Source organism: Stegostoma tigrinum, chromosome 12 (genome assembly GCF_030684315.1).
Source record: "Stegostoma tigrinum isolate sSteTig4 chromosome 12, sSteTig4.hap1, whole genome shotgun sequence".
Lineage (NCBI taxonomy): Eukaryota > Metazoa > Chordata > Chondrichthyes > Orectolobiformes > Stegostomatidae > Stegostoma > Stegostoma tigrinum.
Genome location: NC_081365.1, coordinates 56880167 through 56906482, shown reverse-complemented (window position 1 = coordinate 56906482; position 26316 = coordinate 56880167). Strand labels below are relative to the sequence as shown.

General features: G+C 40.4%; 1 protein-coding gene across 13 annotated transcripts in view; it reads left to right on the top strand.

Moving 5' to 3' along the window:
* Positions 1 to 26316, top strand: part of dmd (dystrophin) — a 1835475-nt gene that overhangs the window by 1708407 nt on the left and 100752 nt on the right. For 12 of the 13 annotated variants that reach the window (XM_059650343.1, XM_048540566.2, XM_048540567.2 and 9 more), the window contains 4 exons: positions 4510 to 4667; positions 10852 to 11018; positions 15921 to 16032; positions 20858 to 20994. In XM_059650343.1, coding sequence (XP_059506326.1) covers positions 4510 to 4667; positions 10852 to 11018; positions 15921 to 16032; positions 20858 to 20994 — 574 coding nt within the window. Of the gene's footprint in view, positions 1 to 4509; positions 4668 to 10851; positions 11019 to 15920; positions 16033 to 20857; positions 20999 to 26316 lie in introns of those variants that run through there. The other variant, XM_059650348.1, reaches the window with a different exon arrangement.

Below are 26316 nucleotides of genomic sequence, written 5' to 3'. Positions count from 1 at the left end.
TTTTTGTAATTGTTCGCAGCAGGATATCATAGGAAAGCTAGGTAAAAAAACAAATTCATCAGCTTTTCAATATAGGACTTAACTTCAGTTTGAGCCTCGTGCGCCTTCAGTTTGTTCACATTAATTGTACATTGTTATTGTATGATGGTAGATGAAAGCTGAAAAGGAATAATCTTGTGTGTGTAATGTTTAAGTGCCTAATGAACATATCACAGGCAGATGTGGAAGATGGCTTGATGCCACCATAGACAGTTGTGTGGTATAGTGAACTCACTGTAAATGTCTGTTGCATAAAGGGAAACAACTTGCTTTTGGAAATGTCTTTTCAATTCTGTAAGATGTTCCCCAGGTACTTTTCAAATTGATTGTCAAAAGAATGGTTTTTAGGACAGCTGGCCAAAAATCTGGTCTGAAAGGTATCTTTTATGGAAGGTTGTAAAGGTCAAAATGGAGACAGCAATATTTGAGAAGGGAATTCCAGTGTTTGCTATTTAGGTTGCTGATTCTTTGTCATCATTAAATTCTTAATTCCAGATTTTTTTAGAAATTCAAATTTCACCGTCTGCCGTGGCGGCATTCAAACCTGAGTCCCTAAAATATTACAGAGATAGTAGGAACTGCAGATGCTGGAGAATCTGAGGTAACAACGTGTAGAGCTGGATGAACACAGCAGGCCAAGCAGCATCAGAGGAGCAGGAAGGCTGAAGTTTTGGACCTAGACCCTCCTTCAGGGGGAAAAAAAAACGGTCTAGGCCCAAAACGTCAGCCTTCCTGTTCCTCTGATGCTGCTTGGCCTGCTGTGTTCATCCAGCTCTACACCTTGTTATCCCCAAAACGTTATGTCTCTGGATTAACAGCCCAATATTAATACTACCAGGCCATTGCCTCTCCATCTTAGCTGCATCAGTACTAGTTCAGGAAGATCAAATCAGAATTAAAGCCAGGCAAATCATCTGGAGCTTGAGACAGTAAAGGAATAAACAGTCCTGTTAACCTTGCAAAGTGCTTCTCGCTAATAGACGGGGAATTTGTGCAGAATTGGGAAAGCTGTCAGACTAATTAGTCAAGCAACGGCTTGACATAGTCACATTCATCATATCATACCTTACAGCTATTGCCCCAGACCCCTCCTCCGCCATCCTTTGGTTTGTCATGCCTCACCAAGACCAGAGGTGGTGGCAGGATAGTGTTGGGGCGGGGACTGAGTGATCCCGTAACTGTCTTTGTTCAAGCATAATAATAAAAAAAAATGCATTGATGTGGAGTCCTTCCCCATAGGATATCCAAAGTACTCTACTGCCGATCATCACTATTATAGGAAGTGAGACAGTGAGCATCCTCACAACAAGCTTCCACAAAGAGGGTAGAATAAGGATCAAGTAATCTGATTTTTTTTTAAAAACTTTCTTCTAAGAAATGAAGATTTGATAGTGCATAAGGGAAAATTCTACTTTGAAGCTGTATCGTACAATGAGCTGCTGTTACCTAAGAGAGTACATGGGACACAAAAAGAGATTGCTGGAAAAGCACAGCAGGTCTGGAGAAAAAGCAAAGTTAACATTTCAGGTTGAGTGACCCTCAGAATTGATGGTAGCTCGTAAAATGTCAGTTTATATTGCAGAAGGTAGGGTGGTGGGAGGGCGAAGGGGTAAGGAATAAACAATAGGTGGGGATAAAGCCTGAAGAGAGACAAGAAGAGTTGGACAGACAGAAGAGTGGTTAACAATCTGGCTAGGAGGGTGAGTAGCTGTTAGTGGCTAACAATGGCTTGTGTGTCATAGCGGTCTGTGTGATAACAAGGCCTGGTGTTTGGCATTTGAGGTAGGGACATGGGAAAGCTCAAGTCCTAAAGGTATTGAACTCAATTGTTGAGTCTGGAAGACTGCAGGGTCCCCGAGCAGAAAATGATGTACTGTTCTTCCAGTTTATGCTGACCTTCACTGGGGCGCTGCAGCTAGCTGGGAACAGGGTGATGTGTTCAAGTGGCAGGCAACTGGAAGTGCCAGGATAATGGGAACTGCAGATGCTGGAGAATCCAAGATAACCAAGTGTGTAGCTGGATGAACGCAGCAGGCCGAGCCTAGCTTTTGCGCTCCTGACATGCTGCTTGGAAGCACGGGGTCTCTTGTGCAGACAGAGGATATGAATCCTCAGGTTATTGGTTCATCCAAGTGGCAGCAACTCTGACAATGCTGCAGCCTTGATTTTTGCTGCAAGTCCTCAAGTAGGCCACTGATGAAGAAAGAAGTTCAGTTCTAAAAGTGAGGGACTTGTGAAATGTCTTGACATCACAGCTGCATTTTACACAGTGTGGCATCAGGAAGCTTGAGTAAAATTGTGAATGTGAATCTGAGAAATCCTTCCACTCGCTGGAGCCCTACTGAACATGAAGGGAAGTGGTCATAATTGTTGTAGGTCAATCATCTTATCCCCAGGACAGTGCGTCAGGATTTCCTCAAGGTAGTTTCTTGTTGTTTCATTAGTGACCTGCACTCCGTGTTAAGGTCAGAAGCAGAATGTTTGCTGCAGAATACACAACATTCGACATTTCACAGTTTAGCGGATTGTTGCACAATCAATGCCCATAAACAAGAAGCCCCGGATAACATTCAGGCTTGAAATGATAAGTGACGTTCGTGCCAGTTAAGTTTCAGGCAGTGACCAACACCAACGAACGGCAATTTAATCACCTCCACTTTTGCAGTCAATGACGTTACCATCACTGAATGTCACCACCTGAAACTTGAAATAGACTAGCCACATGAATGTGATGTTTAGAACAGAAAGTCAGAAACTGGAAATACTGCTGTGAGCAACTCACGTCTTGCCTTCACAAAGCTTGTTTGTCATCTACAAAGCACAAATCCGAGGGTAATGGAATGAGAATGCAGTTCCAATTCCAGTAGGACTCAGGACGTTAAATATTATCCAGAACAAAACTGCCTGTTGACTGGCACATGATCCACCACATTCAAAGTTTGCTTACTCTGCTGCTAGCACACTGGTCCACAGTAAGCATCATCTACAAGATGGCCTGCAATAACTTGTTAAGGCTTCTGTGACAGCCCTTTCTAAACTTGCAACATGTAATACCTAAAAGAACAAAGGCAGCACCTCAAACCTCACCTCTCAAGTCTCAAAGCATCTGACTTGAAAATGTATCACAGTTTCTGCATCATCACTAGAAAAGAATCTGGAATTCCTGACTCTCAGTGCTGACATAGTCTAATTACATTGTACAGACTGCAGCGGCTCAACGAAGCAGCTCACCGCAGTGAAAGTAGAGATGAGCTATACTGTTGGCTTTGCTATCCTTTGCATGAGAATGGTTCTGAAGGAGTTACCCATTCATGTTGAGCTGCAGATGTCTTGCACTCTTTGGTTGGAGATAGTTGAGTCTGCTCAGGAACCTGAACGAGCAGACACATTCTGCAGAACTCCTGGAAGTCAGTGCCTAGCAAGTTAATACAAACTGTATCTATTGCCTTCATCCAATAAACTACTTTGTTATTTATGAAAAGCACCTCCTTTTACTTTCTGTCCTCTACCACCAATAATAAAGTATGCTCTAGACTCTGTAAAAAAAGGAGGATTGGTAGCAGCAAACTGTCCAAACCTGAATTCCCTGTGCAGGCAGTATAGTACAGAAAGTACAACAACACTGTCTCAAATCATTAAAAAAAAGCATCGGCATAGTGGAGTTACACAGATGAAACAATGATAGAAACAGATGGACGTTACATAATGAAGCTGTGCCAAAATGTCTGGCAAAACATGGTTTCACTGTACACTTAATGTCAACATGGCATGGAAACATTCCCATCTTTGAGTTGGAATATTCATATCTACTGCAAGTTCCCACTGATTGCTGCTTTTGTTTTGGAAGTGAGAGTCCAGATGATACGTTCAACCAGAACCTGTCTGTCTGTTCAATTCAGTAGGAAAAGTTCGGTGGCGAGTTTGAAAAGAAATAGGGGAGCTCTTCTGATGTCCTGATTAATATTTATCCTTCTACTGACAACACTGAAGCAAGATAATTGGTTGTTTATCTGCTGGAGAAGTAGGCTTCCAAATTTGGCTCAGATAGTAAATCATTCGCTTTCAAAAGCTTTGGGAATGCCTAAGGTCATGAATTTAAGTTATTTCTTCATCTTCATTCTTTAAATTGCTGGTACCATAATATGAATGGTTGTGTTCCTGTAGCCACAATTGGCTGGAATTCATGAAGTTCATTCACACCAAGAATCTATTATATGCTTTACACAAGGGAGTTGCATGAGCGGATCTAGGATTTAATCCAAGTTGTGCTGAGCTACACAATTTATATTGGGGTTGTTTCATTTGAATAAACAGTTCATTTCAATTCAATATATGTATGTATGTATATCCATGTAGAAAGGGATTAATGGCATTTATTGTGTTGATGCTTTGTTCAGGCAATATGGTGTCCTGCAGTGCATCTTTTCTGATATTTTATCTGTACTTCATACAAATTTTATTTTTTTGCAGTTCTGTTCAAGCAAGTGGCAAGTCCCACTGGATTCTGTGATCAGCGCAGACTAGGGCTTCTGTTGCATGACGCAATTCAGATTCCACGCCAGTTGGGGGAGGTTGCATCATTTGGAGGCAGTAACATTGAACCCAGTGTTCGAAGCTGCTTCCAGTTTGTGAGTATATGTTGCTTCAGTCAAGAATATATTTCCATATGTGAAACTGAAAAGATTGAAATCGAATGCATAAGTGACATAGAATAGCACAGAATTTGCAGCACTGGCTCGGTGGTTAGCACTGCTGCCTCACAGTAGCAGTGACTTGGGTTCGATTCCATCCTCGGCCGACTGTCTGCGTGGAGTCTGCGCATTCTCCCCTGTATCTGCACGGGTCTCCGCTCGGTGGTCTGGTTTCCTTCCACGGCCCAAAGATGTGCAGGCCAGGTGGATTGGCCATGCTAAATTCCCCTTGATATCCAGGGATGTCAGGCTTGGTGGATTAGCCATGGGAAATGCAGGGCTACAGGGACTGGGTGCACAGTTTGGATCTAGTTGGGTTGCTCTTCCGAGGGTTGATGGGCCTGCTTCTACACTGTATGGATTCTTTGGAGTGACTCAGCTCAACTGGTTTTACATTCCATGCAAGCTTCCTCACATTCTATTTCATCTCATCCTAATCAGTGGTAAGTTATTATGACATCCCATAGCTCAGTGAGCACGCAGAAAACAGCCCTGAGGTGTTACAGGATTTGAGAGGCTGAGGACGAATTCACCCTCTTTAACTTCAAGATAGCTCGATCGACGGGATAGCTGGTCTTGAGGCATGAAATAAGCAGCAGCTAAATAGTTCGAGTGCACCTCATCTGTCTAAAGCCAAAGATGCTCTTGATTCTGTGTCTGCTGCCAGGCTTCTATAAGTACTCGGCAAACACTTGCACAATAGAAGAAACACACACAGTACCAGAAGCGCCCAATAAATCTGCAAATATCTGTACAGAAAACAAATCGGTGTTTTGAGTGCAGGTCATTCTTCAAAATGGAAACATAAAGGGGAACACCTTAAGAGGAAGATGCTATTGAATACACACTTTTGAAGACTTGCAACTTTCCTCAAAGTTCCCTTATCATTTAAATTTCTTGTAAAGTACTTGATGCAAACCCCTAACTTGTATGGAGGAACAAAGTTCTGAAACTGACATTGGTGACAAGATGCAGCAGATTTGTGATGAACCAAATTGTTTGAAGTCGAACGAAAGCCGTGACATGTCCACTTACTGTAGGAAGTTGGACATTGTTGTCATGTGTAATGCCAAAGACTGTCTGCAGATGTAGGTTTTACAAGTTGCATTGACAAAACAAGTGCAAAATATTGTCACTTTTTTTCATGAAAGAAACAAAGATTTTGATTTTTAAATACTGAATCAGAAGCAGTGACGCTAGTTTCCAATTTTATATCGCCCTGGTTGTGTAATTTGTAATATTGAGGGTGGTGTAAGGAAGAAAATTATTTCACCAAATACTGCAGAGCATGTTGTGATATCCAGTGATCATGAAAAATACAATATGAATTCACTACTTTCTTTCATTAAAATTCAATGCAAATGCAAATCCAAATCCTTTAATGAAGTTATTGGAAATGCTGCAGCAGGCAATTAAAAGAAAAACAATTCTGTTAGTCCCAGACATGCGTTCTTGGATAATGGAAGTAATTTGATTCAAGTTTTGCCCCTAAATAATGGCTATAGCTCCTGAACTATACAGAACTAGATTTAGATTAAGCAGAAGATCAGCTGCTTTGAATTCAAGTGTTGCTTTCTCCATTAGCCATTTAAGATAAACTATTTCATGCATCAAGTTTAAGTCCAGTAAGATTGCCTATCATGAACAGAATTTAGTTAAGTGCAGTGTGCTTCAGTTTACTTTTCCCGGGTCTCGGTCGTCTTGAAGGACAACTTTTTCTTTATCTTGCTGTCTCATTTATCTCTCGACTGTGGAAGAGTAATAAAGACAAATGTTCACGTATTTGACTTTAAGTGTTGACAACCAATCACTTGTATGTCCTTTAGTCAGCAGTTATGTAAACATTCGACCAGTTGGCACTGTTCACGATCCATACGTACCCATTGTCAAGTGCCACCCTCTTGGACCGATAAATAACGTTGGTGACTATCTCCTGTCACAGGAACAGATGTTCTTGTTCATTTATTTAGCAGTTAGACCTTCTCATGATGGTGCAAATGTCTGTTGTCTGAAGAGTCAATTCTCAACAAAAGCACCCAGCCTGCCATTTATCCTGAACACATTTTGTTCCAAATGACCCAACAATGCCTTCCACCATAAATGCCAACAAAAGAATGATTAACACTCACTAAGGTCTTTTCTTGGAGTCCCGTGTCCTGAAGGAGTTTGATTAAAGCTTGCAAGTGCCTTGACTCAACAAAGTATATGACAGAGTAGGGAGCATTTTTAAAGTTGCAGATCATTATTTTGCCTAAAAGCAAGTGAAGCAATTCCTTACTGAACATTGTAGGTGGAGTCTTGAAAATTGTTACTTTAAATGAGAAAGTAATAAGTTAAACAGATTTTCCCATTACATTCAATATAAAAACAGGGAATAAGATCCTGTATACATATTGTACATTGCTAAATTGCTATGTTTTTAAAATAATGTGTGAATAAAATAAATTTAAAAACCTGCAATAAAATTGTTGATACTTCCAATTTAATCCCCACTCTCATTTCTCCCACATTACCTCTTTGATTCAAAGCATCTTCCATTCACTTCTTTTCCTTCTTCCCTCTGACTCACAATTGATCACGTTCCCCAATTCTCCCAAACCCTCCCTGTGAGCAAGGGCTTGGGGTCAGCAGGTGAGAAGCAGGATGCAGCCACCACAGTGAGATGTTGGAGAGATGACCTGAAAGCCCAGAGAGGTGGCAGGGGCAGGGGCTGAGCCACTGGGAAGTTCAGGGAGACACTACTTCAAAATGGCACCAATAAGGACTGAAGAAGGGTTCCCGACCCGAAACATCAAGTTTTCCCGCTCCTCTGATGCTGCTTGGCCCGCTGTGTTCATCCAGCTTCACACCGTGTTATCACCAATAAAGACTCATGACCCCGCGCCTCACCCAAAGCAAAACTGTTAAAATGAAGCTACTAAACCTAAATGCAAATTCTTGCCCCATTGACTAACAGATTCTAAGCCAAATGATTTAAAACAGGTCTCTAAAGGCTGACGACTTTGTATGAAAAAACAGATCATATGCACTTCGATGGGATTGCTGGTCTAATTTCACAAGTGACAAAAGGTGGAGCAGAAAAACTAGTTTCAAGAGCCCTGGTCTGGAGTAGGAAAGGCCTCCGGAAGTATGCACATGCAAATAATAAATGAAGCAGGGGCTAGATAGTCTGGGACATTTTTTCTCTGGGCCATTGGAAGCTGAGGGATGACCTTAAGGTTTAAAAAAAATCATGAAGGGTATACATAGGGTGAACATCTGAGGGTCTTTTTTAATGGGAAGCGGAGTCCAAAACTGGAGGGTATAGGTTTAAGCTGAGGGGAGAAAGATTTAAAAGGGACCTGAGGGGCAACTTTTTCGCACAGAGTGTGGTGCATGTATAGAACGAGCTGCTAGACGAAATGGTAGAGCCAATACAATTAACATTTGAAAAACACTTGGACAGATACATGAATAGACAAAGGTTCAGAAGGATGTGGGTCGACTGCTGTCAAATGAGACTAGTTCAGTTTAGGATACCCTGGCCTGCATGGACAAGTTGGACCAAAGGGTCTGTTTCTGTGCTGTATTTGAATGGTTTGATGACCCTTACCTTAAGGAATCGGATGTAAAGAATATTTATTTCGACAAGGTAACTGAGTGCATACAATATTCCATAAAAATATTAAACTTCACACCTAGCAATTTTTTTAATTGTAACTAAATATGATGGAAGTATTATAAGACATTTTTACAGTATTGTAAAAATTATCCTGTTACAATATCTGAGCCCATGGTTTTGATAGACGAGAATTACACAGATTACAGCTCTTGCACTGAGGTCCAAACTGTGCAGCGATATATAAGCTTCTTATCACATGCTTTAAGAAATGTAATATAAAATTACATTGAAATCCTCTTAGATATAAAATGCATTTAGCATGAAATTGTGTTCACTGACCAAGTGCATTCATTAAGTTCTAAATCCCTGTGGCTGTTTATGTGTAAAGCTGCTGGTACGAATGCAAGCATCCAGTTTTTTGAAAAAGAACATTCAAAAAGCGTTTCAAATTGATTTGTTGTTTGGACAAAAAGACCAGCAATATTTTTATACAGATGTTGCATCGATAGTAACCCAATTAATATTATGTCCAGTTACCACTGTAGGTCTGTTTGCAAATTCTTCCATTCCACATGGCAACAAAGGTTTTGATCTTCATTAACCATTTCAGATTGTAAGAGGATTAGAAGTAGGCATTCAGTCCCTCAGACCTATTCCATCCATGGATTAGCATTGTGAAGCCTAAGGGTCATGTTCAGAATTGAAATCAATACTTCCAATCCTCTTCCAACCTTAAAAGACAACAAAATTCAAATAGAAAGAAGAAGCAGAGATTAGTGAAAATATCACTTGAGCAACTGGTTTGCTATTCACTTGTGACCAAATCTGCACTATAGTATTACCACAGTGACTTGAGGTGATGCAGGCACTTTTGAAAGCTTCGAACCTTGAACATGTACTTTCTCTTTTATTTTCCAGTTACTTTGGCAACACTTATCCATCCCACTTCAGAAACACAAATCACTAAAAATGACTGAAGTTGGTCAAACCATTTAAAATCTGTTATCCTTTGATCAAACATCTGCCATACCTTTCAAGTAGTTCTGTTGTTATTTCACGTTTCTAGCATTTGTATCCTTGCCTTTTCATCAGGTTGGATGTCCGCCTGATTTATTTTGTGCCCATTAACATGTATCAAAATCCAACTCTATGACTGTAGTTAAGGTTAGATAACTTAGCACAGACCAGCACCACGTCGCTGCTGCTCTCTGTAATTTACTGTAACAGCAGGAGTAATTTTGACTTTTGTTCACTGATGTAAAACAGCAATCAGCAGCCTGTTTTAGAGATTTTCCCAATTTTTTTCTCCCTTCCTCAAACTTCAATGTTCAGAAACATCAGAGGAGGTATAAAACGGGTGGCCAATTCACTATTGCTTATTTTCTGCTGTGAAAGCCAAAATTGTCCATTCATGTAATTTGTTTACTAACCTGAATATTTGCAATAAAACTTGAAGTTATAGAAATTTGCCATGGTGCAGGCATAAAGCTAGTGGTGTATGATCAGCTGCCTGTTAGACACGATGCATTATTTTCAATTCCATTGTAATGCATAGAATGAAACAGCAAGCTCCCCATATCGTGGGCACCCTTTGCACCATTGTTGAAATGGAGTTTTGAGCCCAAAGTGTAGAAAATTATAGATTGCAATTTGAAAAGTCTTTCTTTTTAAGGTCACAGTGCAGTCTGAATTGTGTTTGTTTTTTTTAATGAGTTTCAACATACAGTGTTAGAGATCCAAGGATGTGCAGGTCAGGTGGATTGGGCACTTTAGTATGGACATAGTGTCCAGGGACGTGGAGGTTAGGTGGATTAGCCATGGGAAATGCAGTATTACAGGGATATGGTAAAGGGGTGGGTCTGGGATGCTGTTTATAGGGTCGGTGTGGACTCACTGGGGATGAATGGCCACACTGTAAGGTTCTGTGAGAGCTCCAATGAAGTGTACAATATGATTTGTGTTGTTAATATTTGAATTAATGAGGATTCAGACTGTGTTGCAGAAAAGGAAGATTAGTATGTTTGAAATGAAATAGCGGTAAATGTGGCAACCTTTTAGATCCTGCAATCTCCATTAGTTTGTTTGAAATGCACATTTTTGCTTTGATATTTAACAGGTATAATTGGACACTTGGGATTGGTGCAAGTATGTTTAACTTCCCTCCAGAAGGCGATTGGTGCTATGTTGTGCTATAGGAAATCAATAGAACTCCATTTATTCTATCATCTTAGCAGCCATCAAGACCATATTCATGTTTGAAATAACCACCTTTGCTATTGACGACAGAAATATCTTCAGTTTTGCCCTATTTGCAGTGTAATTAATAAAGCAAGATAAATGAGCTGTTAACTAATTAGTTGATATTGAAACCTTTCAATAGTTGCTAGGCTAATGCTGTTTTAAGGCTTTATCTTTTCATGACTAAAGAATATACAGAGCTTTGAGGCAGCACTACCTTAGCTTCCCAAGCCCGATACATGATGCCAAGTGCTCACATTTCTTCTCCTTTTCACACCTAAGGCCAACAACAAGCCAGAGATCGAGGCAGCTTTGTTCTTGGATTGGATGAGGCTGGAGCCACAGTCCATGGTGTGGATGCCAGTACTTCACCGAGTGGCAGCAGCAGAGACTGCTAAACACCAGGCCAAGTGCAATATCTGCAAGGAATGTCCTATCATTGGATTCAGGTACACATGTAGTCTAATGATGCGACCTAACTAAAATCATATCAAAGTTGTTTGGATGTTTAGAGCATTACGGAACTGCCTAATGAAATGGTAGAGATGTTGTAATTTTTTTGTTTGATTATGGAAATTTCATATCTTTTTTAATTTGCAGGTGAAAAGGACATTATTCTATCCAAGTAAAATTAGGGAGGAGCTTTGTTTATTCAGCTTAATTCAAAGCTGTTGTTGAAATGATAATGGGATAGTGTTCCGAGATTTGCTGCCTGTTCACATGGTTGGAAGAATGTGGACAGCAGAAGTTCCAATGTTCCAATACCTTGCTGCAGTCTTAGCTCTTATTGCCAGAAGTGTCATTGGAAATTTCATACAACTGCCAAAATGCAGATGTATGTGTTATAATGAGAGGAAAATAACACTGGAAATATGTCAGTGTGATATTCACAGTCGTTGTGAATTATGGGCATTATAATCCTGTATTTGAAAATGAGCCTAGGAATTGAACCAGTATTGAGCTCAAAACCAGGGTCGAGTAGAATTTGCGCCTTCATTATAGATTTGCAGGAATGTTGAAGCTTCTTGCCGTAGCCTCTATACAATCACTGTAACAGCTCAGCACCTGTTTGCAGTTGCAGCAGCAGAAATTTTACTTCATAAACTCGTGCTGTCATTGTAAACATCAATGTGATCTTCGACAAATAATTCAGATGTGCCGAGCCAGCTTAGGTTATGTCTTTGGTACTTAAGCTTTGGGAAAACTTAACTATCAGGCAAATGCCCATTCAGTCTCCCAGACGGTTTATGAACACAGCCAGAACATTGTTCAGAGAGTCCAAGAGTTCCTAAAAGCCATGCATTGAAAATCATGGTTTACAGCAGCCGAATTCTAACTTGGAGTTTTACTTTGATACTTCAGTGTTAAAGTACCCTCTTAGGAGGGTAAATACCAAACAACTTGCCTTCAAGTGCCTTGAGCAAACGTGCATTGAAGGAATTCCTATACAGTAATATGGAAGTCAATTTATCAGTCACTGAAAATGCGGACATTATTGGTTATTGATATTTTCATGCTGTTCAATTATTTTCATATATTTTAAAAGGAATGCAACAGACAATAGGTGCAGGAGTAGGCCATTCAGCCCTTCGAGCCAGCACCACCATTCATTATGATCATGGCTGATCATCCACAATCAGTATCCTGTTCCTGCCTTATCCCCATAACCCTTGATTCCACTGTCTTTAAGAGCTCTATCTATCTCTTTCTTGAAAGTATCCAAAGAGTTGGCCTCCACTGCCTTCTGGGGCAGAGCATTCCATATATCCACCACTGTCTAGGTGAAGAAGTTTTTCCTCAACTCTGTTCTAAATGGCCTACCCCTTATTTTTAATAAGTGTCCTCTGGTTCTGAAACATGCTTCCTGCCTCCAGAGTACCCAATCCCTTAATAATCTTATATGTCTCAATCAGATCCCCTCTCATCCTTCTAAACTGAATTGTATACAAGCCCAGTCGCTCCAATTTTTCAACGTATGATAGTCCCGCCATTCCGGGAATTGACCTCGTGAACCTACGCTGCACTCCCTCAATAGCAAGAATGTCCTTCCTCAAATTTGGAGACCAAAACTGCACACAATACTCCAGGTGCGATCTCACCTTGGCCCTGTACAGCCGCAGAAGGACCTCTTTGCTCCTATACTCAATTCTTCTTGTTATGAAGGCCAGCATGCTATTAGCTTTCTTCACTACCTAGTGTACCTGCATGCTTGCTTTCATTGACTGATTTACAAGAACACCCAGATCTCGTTGTACTTCCCCTTTACCCAACTTGACTCCATTGAGATAGTAATCTGCCTTTCTGTTCTTGCCACCAAAGTGGATAACCACACATTTATCCACATTAAACTGCATCTGCCATCCATCCGTCCACTCACCTAGCCTGTCCAAGTCACCCTGTATTCTCATAACATCCTCCTCACCTTTCACTCGGCCACCCAGCTTTGAGTCATCAGCAAATTTGCTGATATTACTTTTAATGCCTTCGTCTATATCGTTAATGTATATTGTAAACAGCTGCGGTCCCAGCACCGAACCTTGTGGAACCCCACTGGTCACTGCCTGCCATTCTGAAAGGGACCCGTTTATCACTACTCTTTGCTTCCTGTCAGCCAGTCAATTTTCAATCCAAGCCAGTATTTTGCCCCCAATACCGTGTGCCCTAATTTTTGCTCACTAATCTCCTATGTGGGACTTTATCAAATGCTTTCTGAAAGTCCAGGTATACTACATCCACTGGTCGTCCCTTGTCCATTTTCACAATTACATTCTCAAAAAGTTCCAGAAGATTAGTCAAGCACGATTTCCCCTTCGTAAATCCATGCTGACTCTGACCTATCCTGTTACTGCTATCCAAATGATTCGTAATTTCATCTTTTATAATTGACTCCAGCATCTTGCCCACCACTGACGTCAGGCTAACCAGTCTATAATTCCCTGTTTTCTCTCTCCCTCCTTTCTTGAAAAGTGGGGCAACATTAGCCACCCTCCGATCCGCAGGAATTGATCCTGAGTCCATAGAACATTGGAAAATGGTTACCAATGCGTCCATGATTTCTAGAGCCACTTTCTTAAGTATCCTGGGATGCAGACCATCAGGTCCCAGGGACTTATCAGCCTTCAAACCTAACAGTCTGTCAACACCATTTCCTGCCTAATATAAATTCCCTTCAGTTCACCCATTATGCTAGGTCCTTCAGCCACTATTATATCTGGGAGATTGCTTGTGTCTTCCCTTGTGAAGACAGATCCAAAGTACCTAGTCAACTCTTCTGCCATTTCCTTGTTCCCCATAATAAATTCACCCGTTTCTGTCTGCAAGGGCCCAATTTTAGTCTTAACCATTTTTTTTCTCTCCACATACCTAAAAAAGCTTTTACTATCCTCCTTTAGACAACTCAACAAAATAGCTTCCCACGATAATGGGAACTGCAGATGCTGGAGAATCCAAGATAACGAAGTGTGGAGTTGGATGAACAACAGCAGGCCAAACAGCATCTCAGGAGCACAAAAGCTGACGTTTCGGGCCTCGACCCTTCATCAGAAAGCCCGAAACGTCAGCTTTTGTGCTCCTGAGATGCTGCTTGGCCTGCTGTGTTCATCCAGTTCCACACTTTGTTATCTTAAAATAGCTTCCCGCTGCAGGTTGAGAGAACGAAACATTGTGCTCGTGGTTCTGTCTTTCGTTCTTTCTGTTTTTCTCCCTCACGCTGTCTCTCTGGACCATTGTTACCATGTTGTAGCAGTCAGTAGAACACATCACTCTTCTGCTTTTGCCAATTAAAGTGACATTTGTAGCACTAAGTACTTTCATCAAATTTTAAGTTCTGCCTGTAAAATTTCCCTTGTTTACCTCTTTTGAAGTAACAGAAGGTGGCATAATTTTGGACATGTGACAACAAAGAACAACGTGCCTCTTTAACACTGTATCAGAACTGCAAATCCTTTTTGGAGGGGCATGGAGTTGTCAGTCTTAGTTGTTCCAACTATCCTCATGCAAATTTTACATTTCCTTTAATATCCTTCTGTTCTCATTCAGTGTCCTAAAACCCCACCTTTGGCATTTCATAGTCTGATGTCTGTGACTTGCAATCATAGATGTTCTTAATCGATTCTTATTTATCCTGTTCAGAGATGATATGACACACATCTTGAAACCAGGCCTTCAGACCCAGAGAGAGGGACATTGCCATGTTGCCTCTGACTCAATTCTCCAGTCCATTTACAATAACAAATCACTTAAAAAAAAACCTGACAACAGCTTTATCTCTGTGCCATAATTTAATCCTTCACCCATCACTGTGCTGTGTAACATCTTCAATGTTATCAAGTGTTGGATGAATTTGAGCTCAATTCACCTCAATGTCCGCAAGACCAAAGCTGTTATGCACAATTTCTGTATATAACTTCTCACTTGACAGATACTTCTCTGGCAGCTGCCTCAGGCTAAGCCCAAAACTGTAGATATTTGGCAGTTCAAAGCCCATATCCCTGCTATCATCAAATTTATTGATTTCCACCTTGTCAAAATGATTTGCTTGTCTCACCTGACAATGCTGATATGCTCACATTTGTCATTGCCAAACCTAAGTACTCTTGTGTTCTTCCATTTACAAGTTGAAAGCTATCTTAAAACAAAAGTCCTGGAATGAAGGCCATCTCTTCTGGTCGACCCATACTTGGAAAATTCCATAATCTTCCTGTTCATCCATGCTAAATCATTGCCTTCAGCAGATTCATTAGTTTATCTCTTTCCTCAGTGGTAAATTTCATTGCTATTCTTCAATTCTATAGTTTTCATTTTTTAATCAAAATCTGCAAATTCTCTCACTCCATTGAGCGATAATCATTGTCAAAACTAAGCCAGGAGTTTACGATTAACTATCGCCACTTGGAAAAACTAGAGGAGTCTGGTAAATGATGCTTTGGTAATGTTTATCAAACAGTGACAGCAGTTTTTTTTAATTTAAAAAAAATATTGTGGTCTGAAAATAAAGAAAACAGCAGGGTAGAAACACAAGAGAGAGGAGCAGGAGCTCGAGAGTAAAGTGAAGGAATCTAGGTGCTCAACAAAGGTTGACTTAGTGTTACACTGAGAACTTCTGCAGAAAATTCGGTCTGCTATTGTTCCAGGCTTATTTTTGTTTTGAACGTAGGATGATTTCCTTTGCAATTTGATCTGGATTGACTGATGTCATCCAGAATGGTTTAAGTGCTGTTCAGCAGTTCTGATATATGCAAGGTAAATTCAGAGACATGAGACTTCCAACCGTTTGTTCTGGGCTGGTTATGTTGAATTCACGAATTGAAGGACTCTGGTTTGACCCATTTTTATGAACTTTTTCAATACAGGTACCGAAGTTTAAAGCACTTTAATTATGATATCTGTCAAAGCTGCTTTTTTTCTGGTCGTACGGCAAAAGGACATAAAATGCATTACCCAATGGTGGAATACTGTACACCGGTAAGTTACAAAAAATAGGTTTCTGAAAAAGACAATATCATTAAAAGGAGACACCTGAATGTCTCACTCATTTTGTTTGATATCATTATTGGGTGCATTCTATTAACTAAACAACTCAGGCTGAGCTCTTGGTTTTCGCATTTCTTTGGCTGTTTGTGAAACATCTGTGGTAAATTATTACTGAGCTTTCTAGTTGTGCACTTTAGGAATAGACAGTTTAGAAGATATATTAAAAAAACTGAAAAACGGAAAATGCTGGAAACACATTATTAGATTTAGGTTAATGCTCCTCCTTCAACCCTCAAGTTATGCACAATGCTAGTGTAAATGTAAAATTTACATTTCTTTTGGATATGTTTCATTTTGTTCACTATTAAAATAATACTTTGTAGCCAGCTTAATTATAGGCTGAAAGAAGGGAAAATAAGAGCAAAGGTCTCTTGCAAACCAGTACTTTTTAAGCTCTTGTTAAGCCAACCTCTATTTTCTTCCTTAAGTATGGAATTGTGTTCATCCTTTTGGTCATTTCTCCCATTCAATCTATTTTGACATCTGCACTAACCACTCCTATTGGGAGTATTTCTTTTTGCAGTTTCCAGGCCAGTAATGTGTGTGTGTAATCCTTTGGGTCCGTTCCTTGATGTTGAGATTAGGAATGAACTCTTCTTGGACATGTTTCCCTCTTGACTGCCAGCTGAAAATTCTTCAGTTGCTCAGTCAGAATTGACTGAGCTGACTTTATCACAATTAATCTTTCTCCAAGTGGCAAGTAGTGACTAATTGGGTCGTGCTTTTCAGTGCTTGCGCCCCAGCTATTGATGGTATATTTAAGTGACCTGGATGAGGGAACAGATTTCAAGTTTACTCATGACATGGAAGGTACCGGGTTATGAGGAGGAGACAGTGAGGCTTCATGGTTATTTAAACAAGTTGAGTGGCAAATACATGGCAGGTGCAATCCATTGTGTCTAGATATGAAGTTTCACATTTTGGTGTGAAAAACAGAAAGGAACAATATTATTTAAATGGTGATAAATTGGGAACAGTGAATGTACAAAGGTGTCTTTGTATGCCGGGCAATGAAATTAGTCGGGCATGTGCATCAAACAGTTGGAAGACAAATGGAATATTAGCCTTCGTTGCAAGAAGAATTAAGAGCTGAAGTTATAATGTTTTACTGCAGTTGCACCTTGGTGAAATCAATCTTGAAGTATTAGGTGCAGTTTTGGTCCATACCAAGTAAATGATATACTTTCTGGAGAGGGACTGAAGCACAGGTTCACTAGATTGCTAGCTGGAAAGGTTTGTCTGACTGGGCCTATGTGCATTACTTGGGAAGAATGAGGAGGGATCTGATTTAAACGTACAAAATTCAAACAGGGCTGGACAGACGAGATACAAGGTGGATGTTTCCCCCAGTTGCAGACTCTAAAATCAAGCGTCACAATTTCAGAATATACTGTAGGACATTTAGAACTGAGATCAGGAAAAAATGTCTTCATTCACAGAATAGTGACAGTGCAGAATTCTCTAACTCAGAAGCTAAGAGAAGCCATGTCATTGAATATATTCAAGAAACAGATTTATTTTAGGTTATAAGGCATCAAAGGGTATGGGAAGAAAGCCAGAAACTGATACTGAGATAGACGATCAGCCGTGGTTATGCTGAATGATAGTGCAGGTTGATGATGGTGAATTCTCCAAGTGTCTGTGTTTCTATGACATCAAGAAGATAAATGTCTCAATTGTGGGTGAAGGCGGGGTACTGATGCTCAGGTGCTGTACCTAGAAGTGTACAGAGCAATGACCATACTTCACAAGAGCTTTGTAAGCTGTGAGGTGCTTTTAGCCCTCTTGAGATGTTCAAAGATGCAACATTATTGAAGTCATCTTTCTTTCCCTTTTACCCAAGCAGAGACGCAGTGGAGGTAATTTTGACTGCAACAGCAGTAGCATTCAGAAGTGATATGGTACAGGTGGCTAATGCACAATTGCCCATTTTACACTACCTCACATCAGCAACTTCACCCACATTCGTTTAAGTGTTGATGGGAAGTTGAGGTGTGGGGTGGTGTTGGGTGGCAGGGGGCGTGGTGGGGTGTGGTGAGCAACAGATGTCAAAGAGGAAACTCTGAAATCAACAAAAACATTATGATGAGTTGGCCTGACATAAATGCAAATTCAGGTTTCCTGTTTGAGAACTCTCAGCTACTATTCCCTCTTGTTCCCTTGAACTAAGTTTCCATCACTTGTTGAACGGTTCATCATAGAAAATGCTGTGCAAGTCTTTATTTGCATATATTAGGGGAAATTTAGACAAAATGCAAGTAAACCCCATCCATGGCCATTAACCATGCATGATTATTATTGCTTTACTAACTTGCCATTTCCAGATTTTTTTTCCATGAACTACTCGCTACCGCTTTATTGTACCAGCCAAAATACAATTATTTTCATTCTGTTTTAACCAGATTCTCACTGCACTTGTAAAATGAATTGTGAAGCCATGTATTTGACCCAACCTGGAAATCTAGAATTTCCATTACGCTTACTGGGAATTGACTTCATGAAAACAAGTATACTTTTAATCAAAACAATATATTGTGTCGGCAGTTGTTCTGAAAATTGTTTTGTTTAATTTGTTTTTCTTGTGTCAATGTTTAAAAAAGATATGGGCAAGGAATCCTTCAGAAGGTAAAGGATCTAACTGTGCTTGATCAATGATTTCTTAAAGGTTATAACATCAGTAGCCACTCATTCATCTTCATGGTACAGATTGACTAATTTGAACATATTTCCTAGTTTATCTTATACAGCTTACATAAATTGATGTAGCAGTAAAAGAGCAAACAGCTTTGAAAATTGAAAATGCCCCTTAATGCAAAATCTTTAAATTTAGTGTGTGATGATTAATTGTGTTTGAGAGTCCTGAGAGAAACTATCTTCATTATTATTCCAGTTGCACTTGTGTTTTTTTTTATGGTGCTATTGCCAGTAGCAGCTGTTATGTTCCTTTGTACTTCCAGTTTTAAATGTTGCCAACTGTTCTGAGTTTGGGAAAAATTGCTGTGCTACCATGCTTAAGGGTTCCTGTGGCATGGTGATAGTGCCCCTACCTCTGAACTACGAGATCTGACCAAGCCCCACCTGCTCCAGAGGTGAGTCATAACATCTCTGAACAGGTTGGTGAGGAAATATCTATGCTATTATGCTTACAACTTTATCAATCTGGCCATGAGTTTTGTTTAACATGTGGACCAAAGATGTACATATGACTTACTTGATCGGACATCCTGGAATTAGAATAGACTAAGTTCTTCGTCACTTTTTTTTTGAAAGCACTGGAGTAGGATACCTTCTGTGTCTTATTTTACTGATTTCTGGATACAAGGTCTTCTATCTGATCTGTATGGCCACACACCTACAGGTCCTTATTGTTTTTAAATGTGCCTAGCAGCATCTGAAAATCAAGCTGAACAAATGTAAATCTGTAAAGAAGGATTTTGAACCTATTTTTCAAAATCCGTCTGCAAAAATGTGTGCTGTGCAAAATCGAAGCAGTTTATTCCATTCTACAGCATTTTAGAATATAGATCATAGAACATAGAACAGTACAGCACAGTACTATTATCTTAATAATAATATTAGTAATAATAATAGACTTATTATCCTACTAAGATCAAACTACCCTGCATTCCCTACATTTGATTGTCCTCCATGTGCCCATCCAAGAGTTGCTTAAAAGCCTCTAAAGCATCTGACTCCACTACCACTGCCAGCAGTGCATTCCACACACCCACCACACTCTGTGTGAAGAACATACCTCTGACATCTCCCCTATGCCCCCGTGTAATAGTCACTTCCATCCTGGGGAAAAAAAATCTCTGACTATCCACTCTATCTATGTCTTTCATCATCTTACACACCACTATCACGTCACCTCTCCTCCCCCTTCGCTCCAATGAGAGACGGCCTCGCTCCCTCAACCTTTCCTCATAAGACCTGCCCTCCAGTTTAGGCAACATCAAACAACAACAGTACTTGAAAAGTCTGCAAGAAATCTCAGGATTTTCTTCCACTTAGTTTTCTCTGCTTACGGCCTTCCTAAATGTCAATCAGACTGCCATCTTCTGTCTGTCACGCTCTTGCAGAATACTTCAACCCAGCTTTAAATCTGCCCATGCCTACATTGTCTCATAACACTCTCTCCCCACCGCCCCCGCCACTAACCACCAAACTGGCTGTCTTTTCCCATTTCTAGCCATACCTTAAGTCAGCAGGTTTGATTGGATTTGATAATATGGGGAAATGGTCGCAATACAGTGCTGCAAAAGCTAGACAGCCCAGTGTCCCTGGGCTTTTCATGTCATCGCCAGGAGGTTTTACACCAATTCTGGAAATTAGGAAACTAAGCACACTGTAGCCTGGCTGAAACTACTTTGCAGACTGGATCCAGCCTGAAGTCATGCATTTCACACCCCTGGTATCAATTTCTCAGAGAAACAAACCCGTATAACCAGACCAATTTGGCAGAACTCATGGGAAATACTCGGGGAAAACTATTTATCTTAGTCCTTCTGGCAGCCAGATAAACCCCTGCACAAGGGCATGTTTAGCATTACAGATATCAAGAGCACAGGCCGTTTACACCCCCATTAAGTTTTATCGCCAAGCAACTCTACAGTACTGTTGACTACAGATTAATGTTGCCCTCAGTCTAATTTTGTTGCGGATTCGAAATTGCTCAACCACATGCCAACCGCAAATGATAACATCCACCAGAAAGATTAATGCAAAATATAACAAACGGTTGCCTTTTCCTCAGACAACTTCGGGAGAGGATGTCCGGGATTTTGCCAAGGTATTGAAAAACAAGTTCCGTACAAAGAGATACTTCGCAAAGCATCCCCGGATGGGATATCTGCCAGTTCAGACAGTTCTGGAGGGGGATAACTTAGAAACGTAAGTATCATGTTGAGAGAGTCTTATTTCCATAATACTTCAGTGTGATCCTTGATCTTAAATGTCCCATTCAATGGGAAATTACTACGACTCCACTTCCATTTTGCTGCATTGCTGCATGAATTTATGTCTTGGTCAAAGCAAATTGCTATTGAAGATTTTTAAGGTGAAATAACCTGAAAGCATTCCAGCTATGTAGAGCTACATTCCGCAAGGTTTTCGATGTGGGTGATTGTCAGAATCTGGACAAGCTTAATTCTGGCCATGTTCGAATTCCTTTTTTACTGTCTCAAATGCAAAGAAAAGCATGACCCCATTGAGCCCACCATTTGTTTTTCTTGCCAAATGACAATGAGTGGACTTTGCTGATGTCTGAAGCTGTGAAATTTGCAGTTAAGCCTGTCTTGCCTTCAGGACCCCATGGAGGTCCTGATACATGCAGGAGTTAAAATTACCTGGGAAGTTTAATTTTCTGATAGTCTGGACAATGCAAAGCAGACCATCAACAAATTCTGCAACTTTGAGCGTGGTGCCATACTTATGCGAGATTGGCTGGATACTAACTCTGGAAATTTATTGCACAGTTAAATTACTCCTGTGGCTCTGATCAATCAGCAGATTTGAACTGAGCATCACAACGTACCTTCTTCAGCCAAGCACTTCCCAAATTCAACCCAACTAACTCCCTCACCTGATCCAACTACCTACACCTGACCCGACATAAAAACTACCCCATCCATTCAGGACTGAGATGAGGAAGAATTTCTTTATTTCAAATTGTGAACCTGTGGAATTCTTTTCCACAGAAAGCTGTTGGGGGTCATTTGTTAGATATGTTCAAGAAGGAGCTGGATGTGGGCCTTGTGGCTGAACGGATCAAGAAGTATTGAAAGGAAGTGAGAGTGAGCTTCTGAAACTACATGATCAACCATGATCATATTGAATAGTGATGCAGCTTGAAGGGCTAAATAGCCTTCCCCTGTCCTTTTTCTCCGTGTCTCATTCACACCATAAACCACCCAGACTCAGTTACTGCCTCCCTCAGACCTGATTACTGCACAACTCCTCCTCCCAATCCATCTCCCCCACACTCACCCCAAACCCAACGAGTCCTCACAACCGAGCATCATTTATGTCAGCAGCTGAGAAAGGATATGCTGCTAGATGTTTAAGATATCTTCTCATTATCAGGTAATTGCATTCATTTTTCACAGTGTAAATTCCTGTTGCTAATTTTGGATAACTAGGTGGGCAATAGTGTATTATTTTGTTCCAATGTTACTTGGCGCACACTGATGCCAAGTTGTGATATTGGTAAATATGCTACAACAGTTGAATGTGTGTAGATAAAAATAGTTTATGAAAAATATTTCTAGGAGCTGAAATGGACAGGGTAGTATGATCATAGTTTGTATAGTGGATTTTAGGTCAATAAATACTTTAATTGCAGTAGTGAAAAGTCCTTTGTTGCCATTCTTCGCAGAAATTGAAATGAGTATAAGCTGGACTCGATCACCTTGAGTTTTCGTCTTCTGCCATCAGAAACAGCAAACACATTCCTTTAAACATGTAGCACTTAGAGTGATAAATATGCAACAGCCAGTATTGAGTAAAGAATATCTAGAGGAAGTATAGTATTAATTATTGCCTTGAAATTTACTTCATTATTATAAATGTTATTGAAAGACCACAATACGTGGTATCTTTTGAAAGCTTCCACACAATACAATGATCTTAAATTTGTGAAATGCTGGTCGAATGGAGCAGTGATTTACATTGTTCTGAAGTTTGAGTGCTCAGATTTCCAGATTTAGGTGACACTGAAAATCATTGGCGACCAGATTTCCTAAATTAATCTAGTCCCATTTGCCCATATGCCTCTGAACCCTTTCTATTCTTATACCCATCCAGATGCCTTCTAAATGTTGTCATCGTAACAGCGTTTTGCATTCTTCTGGCTGCTGATTCCATACTTGCACCACCCTCAGTGTGAGAAAGTTGCTCCTTGGGTCATTTTTCTTGTGACATTTTGTTTACTATATTAATGGCACTGTTAACGTGGATGAAGCAATCACTAATCAGTTCCTTGTGTCCCTTGTTTTTATACATATACTTCTTTGTTTGCTACATGTTGTTCTTGGATGTTTTTATTTCTGCTGTGGAGTAGGATGCCTGAAATTTTCAGAAGTGTCAGCATCGTGACAGAGGAGGAGTAGTGACAAATTGATGATATTGATGAGGATTAAAAGTTTAGCATATGAACAGCTATAACTGATATTTGCAATAATGTGGTGGTCCTTACATACAATAGTCAACCTGTGAGCTTAATAATAGAGAGAAGACCTCCAACAGGAGGTAAAGTATTAAGGTAGTCACAATGACTTTAAGAGGTTTTTCAAAGGAGGGAGAGAAATATCATGCTGAAGAAATTCTAGCACAAATTCAGTAGATAGCTGGAGAAGAACAACCCGAGCATGAAAAGGATTGGCCAATCCTGCACTCGGTATGTTTTTCAAGGTTTCATTTGATTCAAATCGTGATTCAACTTTCTGTCGAACCTTTGTTCCTTCATATTGGAAATTAGTTCTCTCTCGTTCTTGGATTAATCAATTGTCAAAGTTGCAGCTATCCAGTACAATTCGTGTGAACAAAATGTACAAACAAAAAAGTGTGGGCCAGTTGTTACAACCTTATATTTGACCACCTCATCTGATAACTGGGACTGAAGAGTTTGGTCGTCAGCTGAGCCACAAGGTCAAAGGACTTGCACATTCAGTTCACTGTCTGCCCTGAGTACAGAGTAAGCTGACCTGAAGTGGAAGTTTGGTCACTTGGTTATTGAATTCAGTGACCCTGAGTTAATCATTGTTTGGAAAAACCTGGAATCATAATTCCCATCCAGTCACTCAGTGCAACCTGTGTGTCTGTTGCAGGAGGATGGTACTGGTGCCTCTCATTATCATGTTCCTTGCTGAGGCTCACTGCCTCACCTTCCACATGATGAATGTTCACTTGAAACAGCAACTGCAGCAGAGGAGAAGTAACACTAGACTGGGGTAATGGGCTGGTAAATAAATAGATTCCAAGTTAAAATGACATGGAAGCCACCTGCACATCAAGAACACCTGAGCCTGTCTTGTCGATGCTTGCAGACAGGTTTATTGTCTGTTGACTTGCCAAGTAAAGAAATCAAAGCTGAAAATCCAGCCTGACAAACTTTAAGGCTTAGTTCCATAACCAGGTGTGATCTTTTGGAAGTGGTGCCCCTTGGGGAATTTTCTTAATTGTACAGACTAAAGATAATGAGAGAAGGCCGGTAATTACTTTGGGCAATACCAGCAGATGAACGGTATGCAATTGTGTGGCATTCCCCATTCCGCTGTTATGAAGGAAGAGATTAGCTGATTTATTTTGAATGATTTAACATCTCCATTGAAAGCTGCAGAGAGAGGAATGTCATGCCAATATTGAAATGTTCAGAAGCCAAAATAGTCAGCATTCGTTTTCAATTTCAAACTTAAAAGAGTCAGTGCAATTAATTACTGACCACTGCGGTAAGAAAATAATTCCCTTGATAGGTTGTAAACGCCTTAATTATAAAATGTAAATCAAGACAAGTAGTGGTTGAAACCGGATGGTTGTCAATGGACTTAAAACCTGCAATATCGCTGTAACTCAGCCCTAACCATATTTTTCTGTAAAATTATTAAATACCTTATCTGCATTAGTATGCTTTAGCACCGCCATGTATTTCCTTTGCACTACGTTTATGGATACAAAATAAAATTTGAAGCAGCATATTTTTCTTTCACTGTACCCAAGGGATTGGGAGCAGATAGACAGCAAGTGATGCAGTATTTTGCGATGCTATTGTCGTCTACAGAATATAAATGTCAATGATACTGCTGGGATTATCACAAAGGCTCCGGAATGGGTTTTGTGTGACATATTGTACATACTTTTGAAATTGGACTCTGCAGACTACCAAAGAAAGATGCAGCAAATTTAACCCTCATGTGCACAGGTAGTTTCCCAAATAATACCCGTTGGGTGGTGCAAGTGTATAAATGACTTTGTGCTGCTGTTTGCTTTCACAAGGTAGTGCTTTCTAGTAATATCTAAAGGACATAACAGTAATCTCTGTCCTTTATTTACAGTGAAAGTTTTTTTTTGAAAGTGAGGTGGAAGAAAGTCCACACATCCGAAAACCAATTTTATTCAGCTTATTTGCTGTTAAAAATAATTTTATTTTTTAAAAGTGTATTTTTCTTTCATTGAAAACAATCCAGATATAGTCAACGGTATAATATTGATGGCTTTGCGCATACGCGATGATCGTTGGCCTGTAAGTTGCCTACGTTTCTCTTGGTGATGTTATGCTCGCCATCGTTTTGTCGTAAATATTGCAGTTATGTTTCCAGGTCAGAAATCACACAAGACTAAGTTATGGTCCAACAGATTTATTTGAAAATGCAAACTTTCGGATCTTGTGTTAGTGAGAGCAGTAGTATCAGACACAGAATTTATAAGTAAAAATTCAAAGGTTCACACCACTTATCAATATGCACGAAACAAACCTGACATGCTGTTAAATCTTTAATCAGTTAGAAGGTTGTATTTGATTAATATGAATATATAAATTCCCGAATTCACTTTGCAAGTCACGGTCATGAGAGAACTGAAGGTTTTATCAGGGTAAAGAAGTGCCATTTTTGGTCAGACAGTATGTGTTAGCTGTGAGACCTTGTTTCGAATCGGTTGGTGTTTTACTTTGGAGTCAGATTGGTTTTATTTCAAAAGTAGGCATTCACAAAACACCATGTCGACTGTCTATAAATTGTGTGCATGTTGATAAAAACAAAAGGTATTTTCAAGTACAAATTCACCCTGTAGATTCGTGTGTGTGTGTGTGGTGGGGGTTGGGGGAGTGTGTGTGTGTGGTGGGGGTTGGGGGAGTGTGTGTGTGTGGTGGGGGTTGGGGGGTGTGTGTGTGTGGTGGGGGTTGGGGGGTGTGTGTGTGTGGTGGGGGTTGGGGGTGTGTGTGTGTGTGGTGGGGGTTGGGGGAGTGTGTGTGTGTGGTGGGGGTTGGGGGTGTGTGTGTGTGTGGTGGGGGTTGGGGGAGTGTGTGTGTGTGGTGGGGGTTGGGGGGTGTGTGTGTGTGGTGGGGGTTGGGGGTGTGTGTGTGTGGTGGGGCGAGTGTGTGTGTGTGTGTGTGGTGGGGCGAGTGTGTGTGTGTGTGGTGGGGCGAGTGTGTGTGTGTGTGTGTGGTGGGGCGAGTGTGTGTGTGTGTGTGTGTGGTGGGGCGAGTGTGTGTGTGTGTGG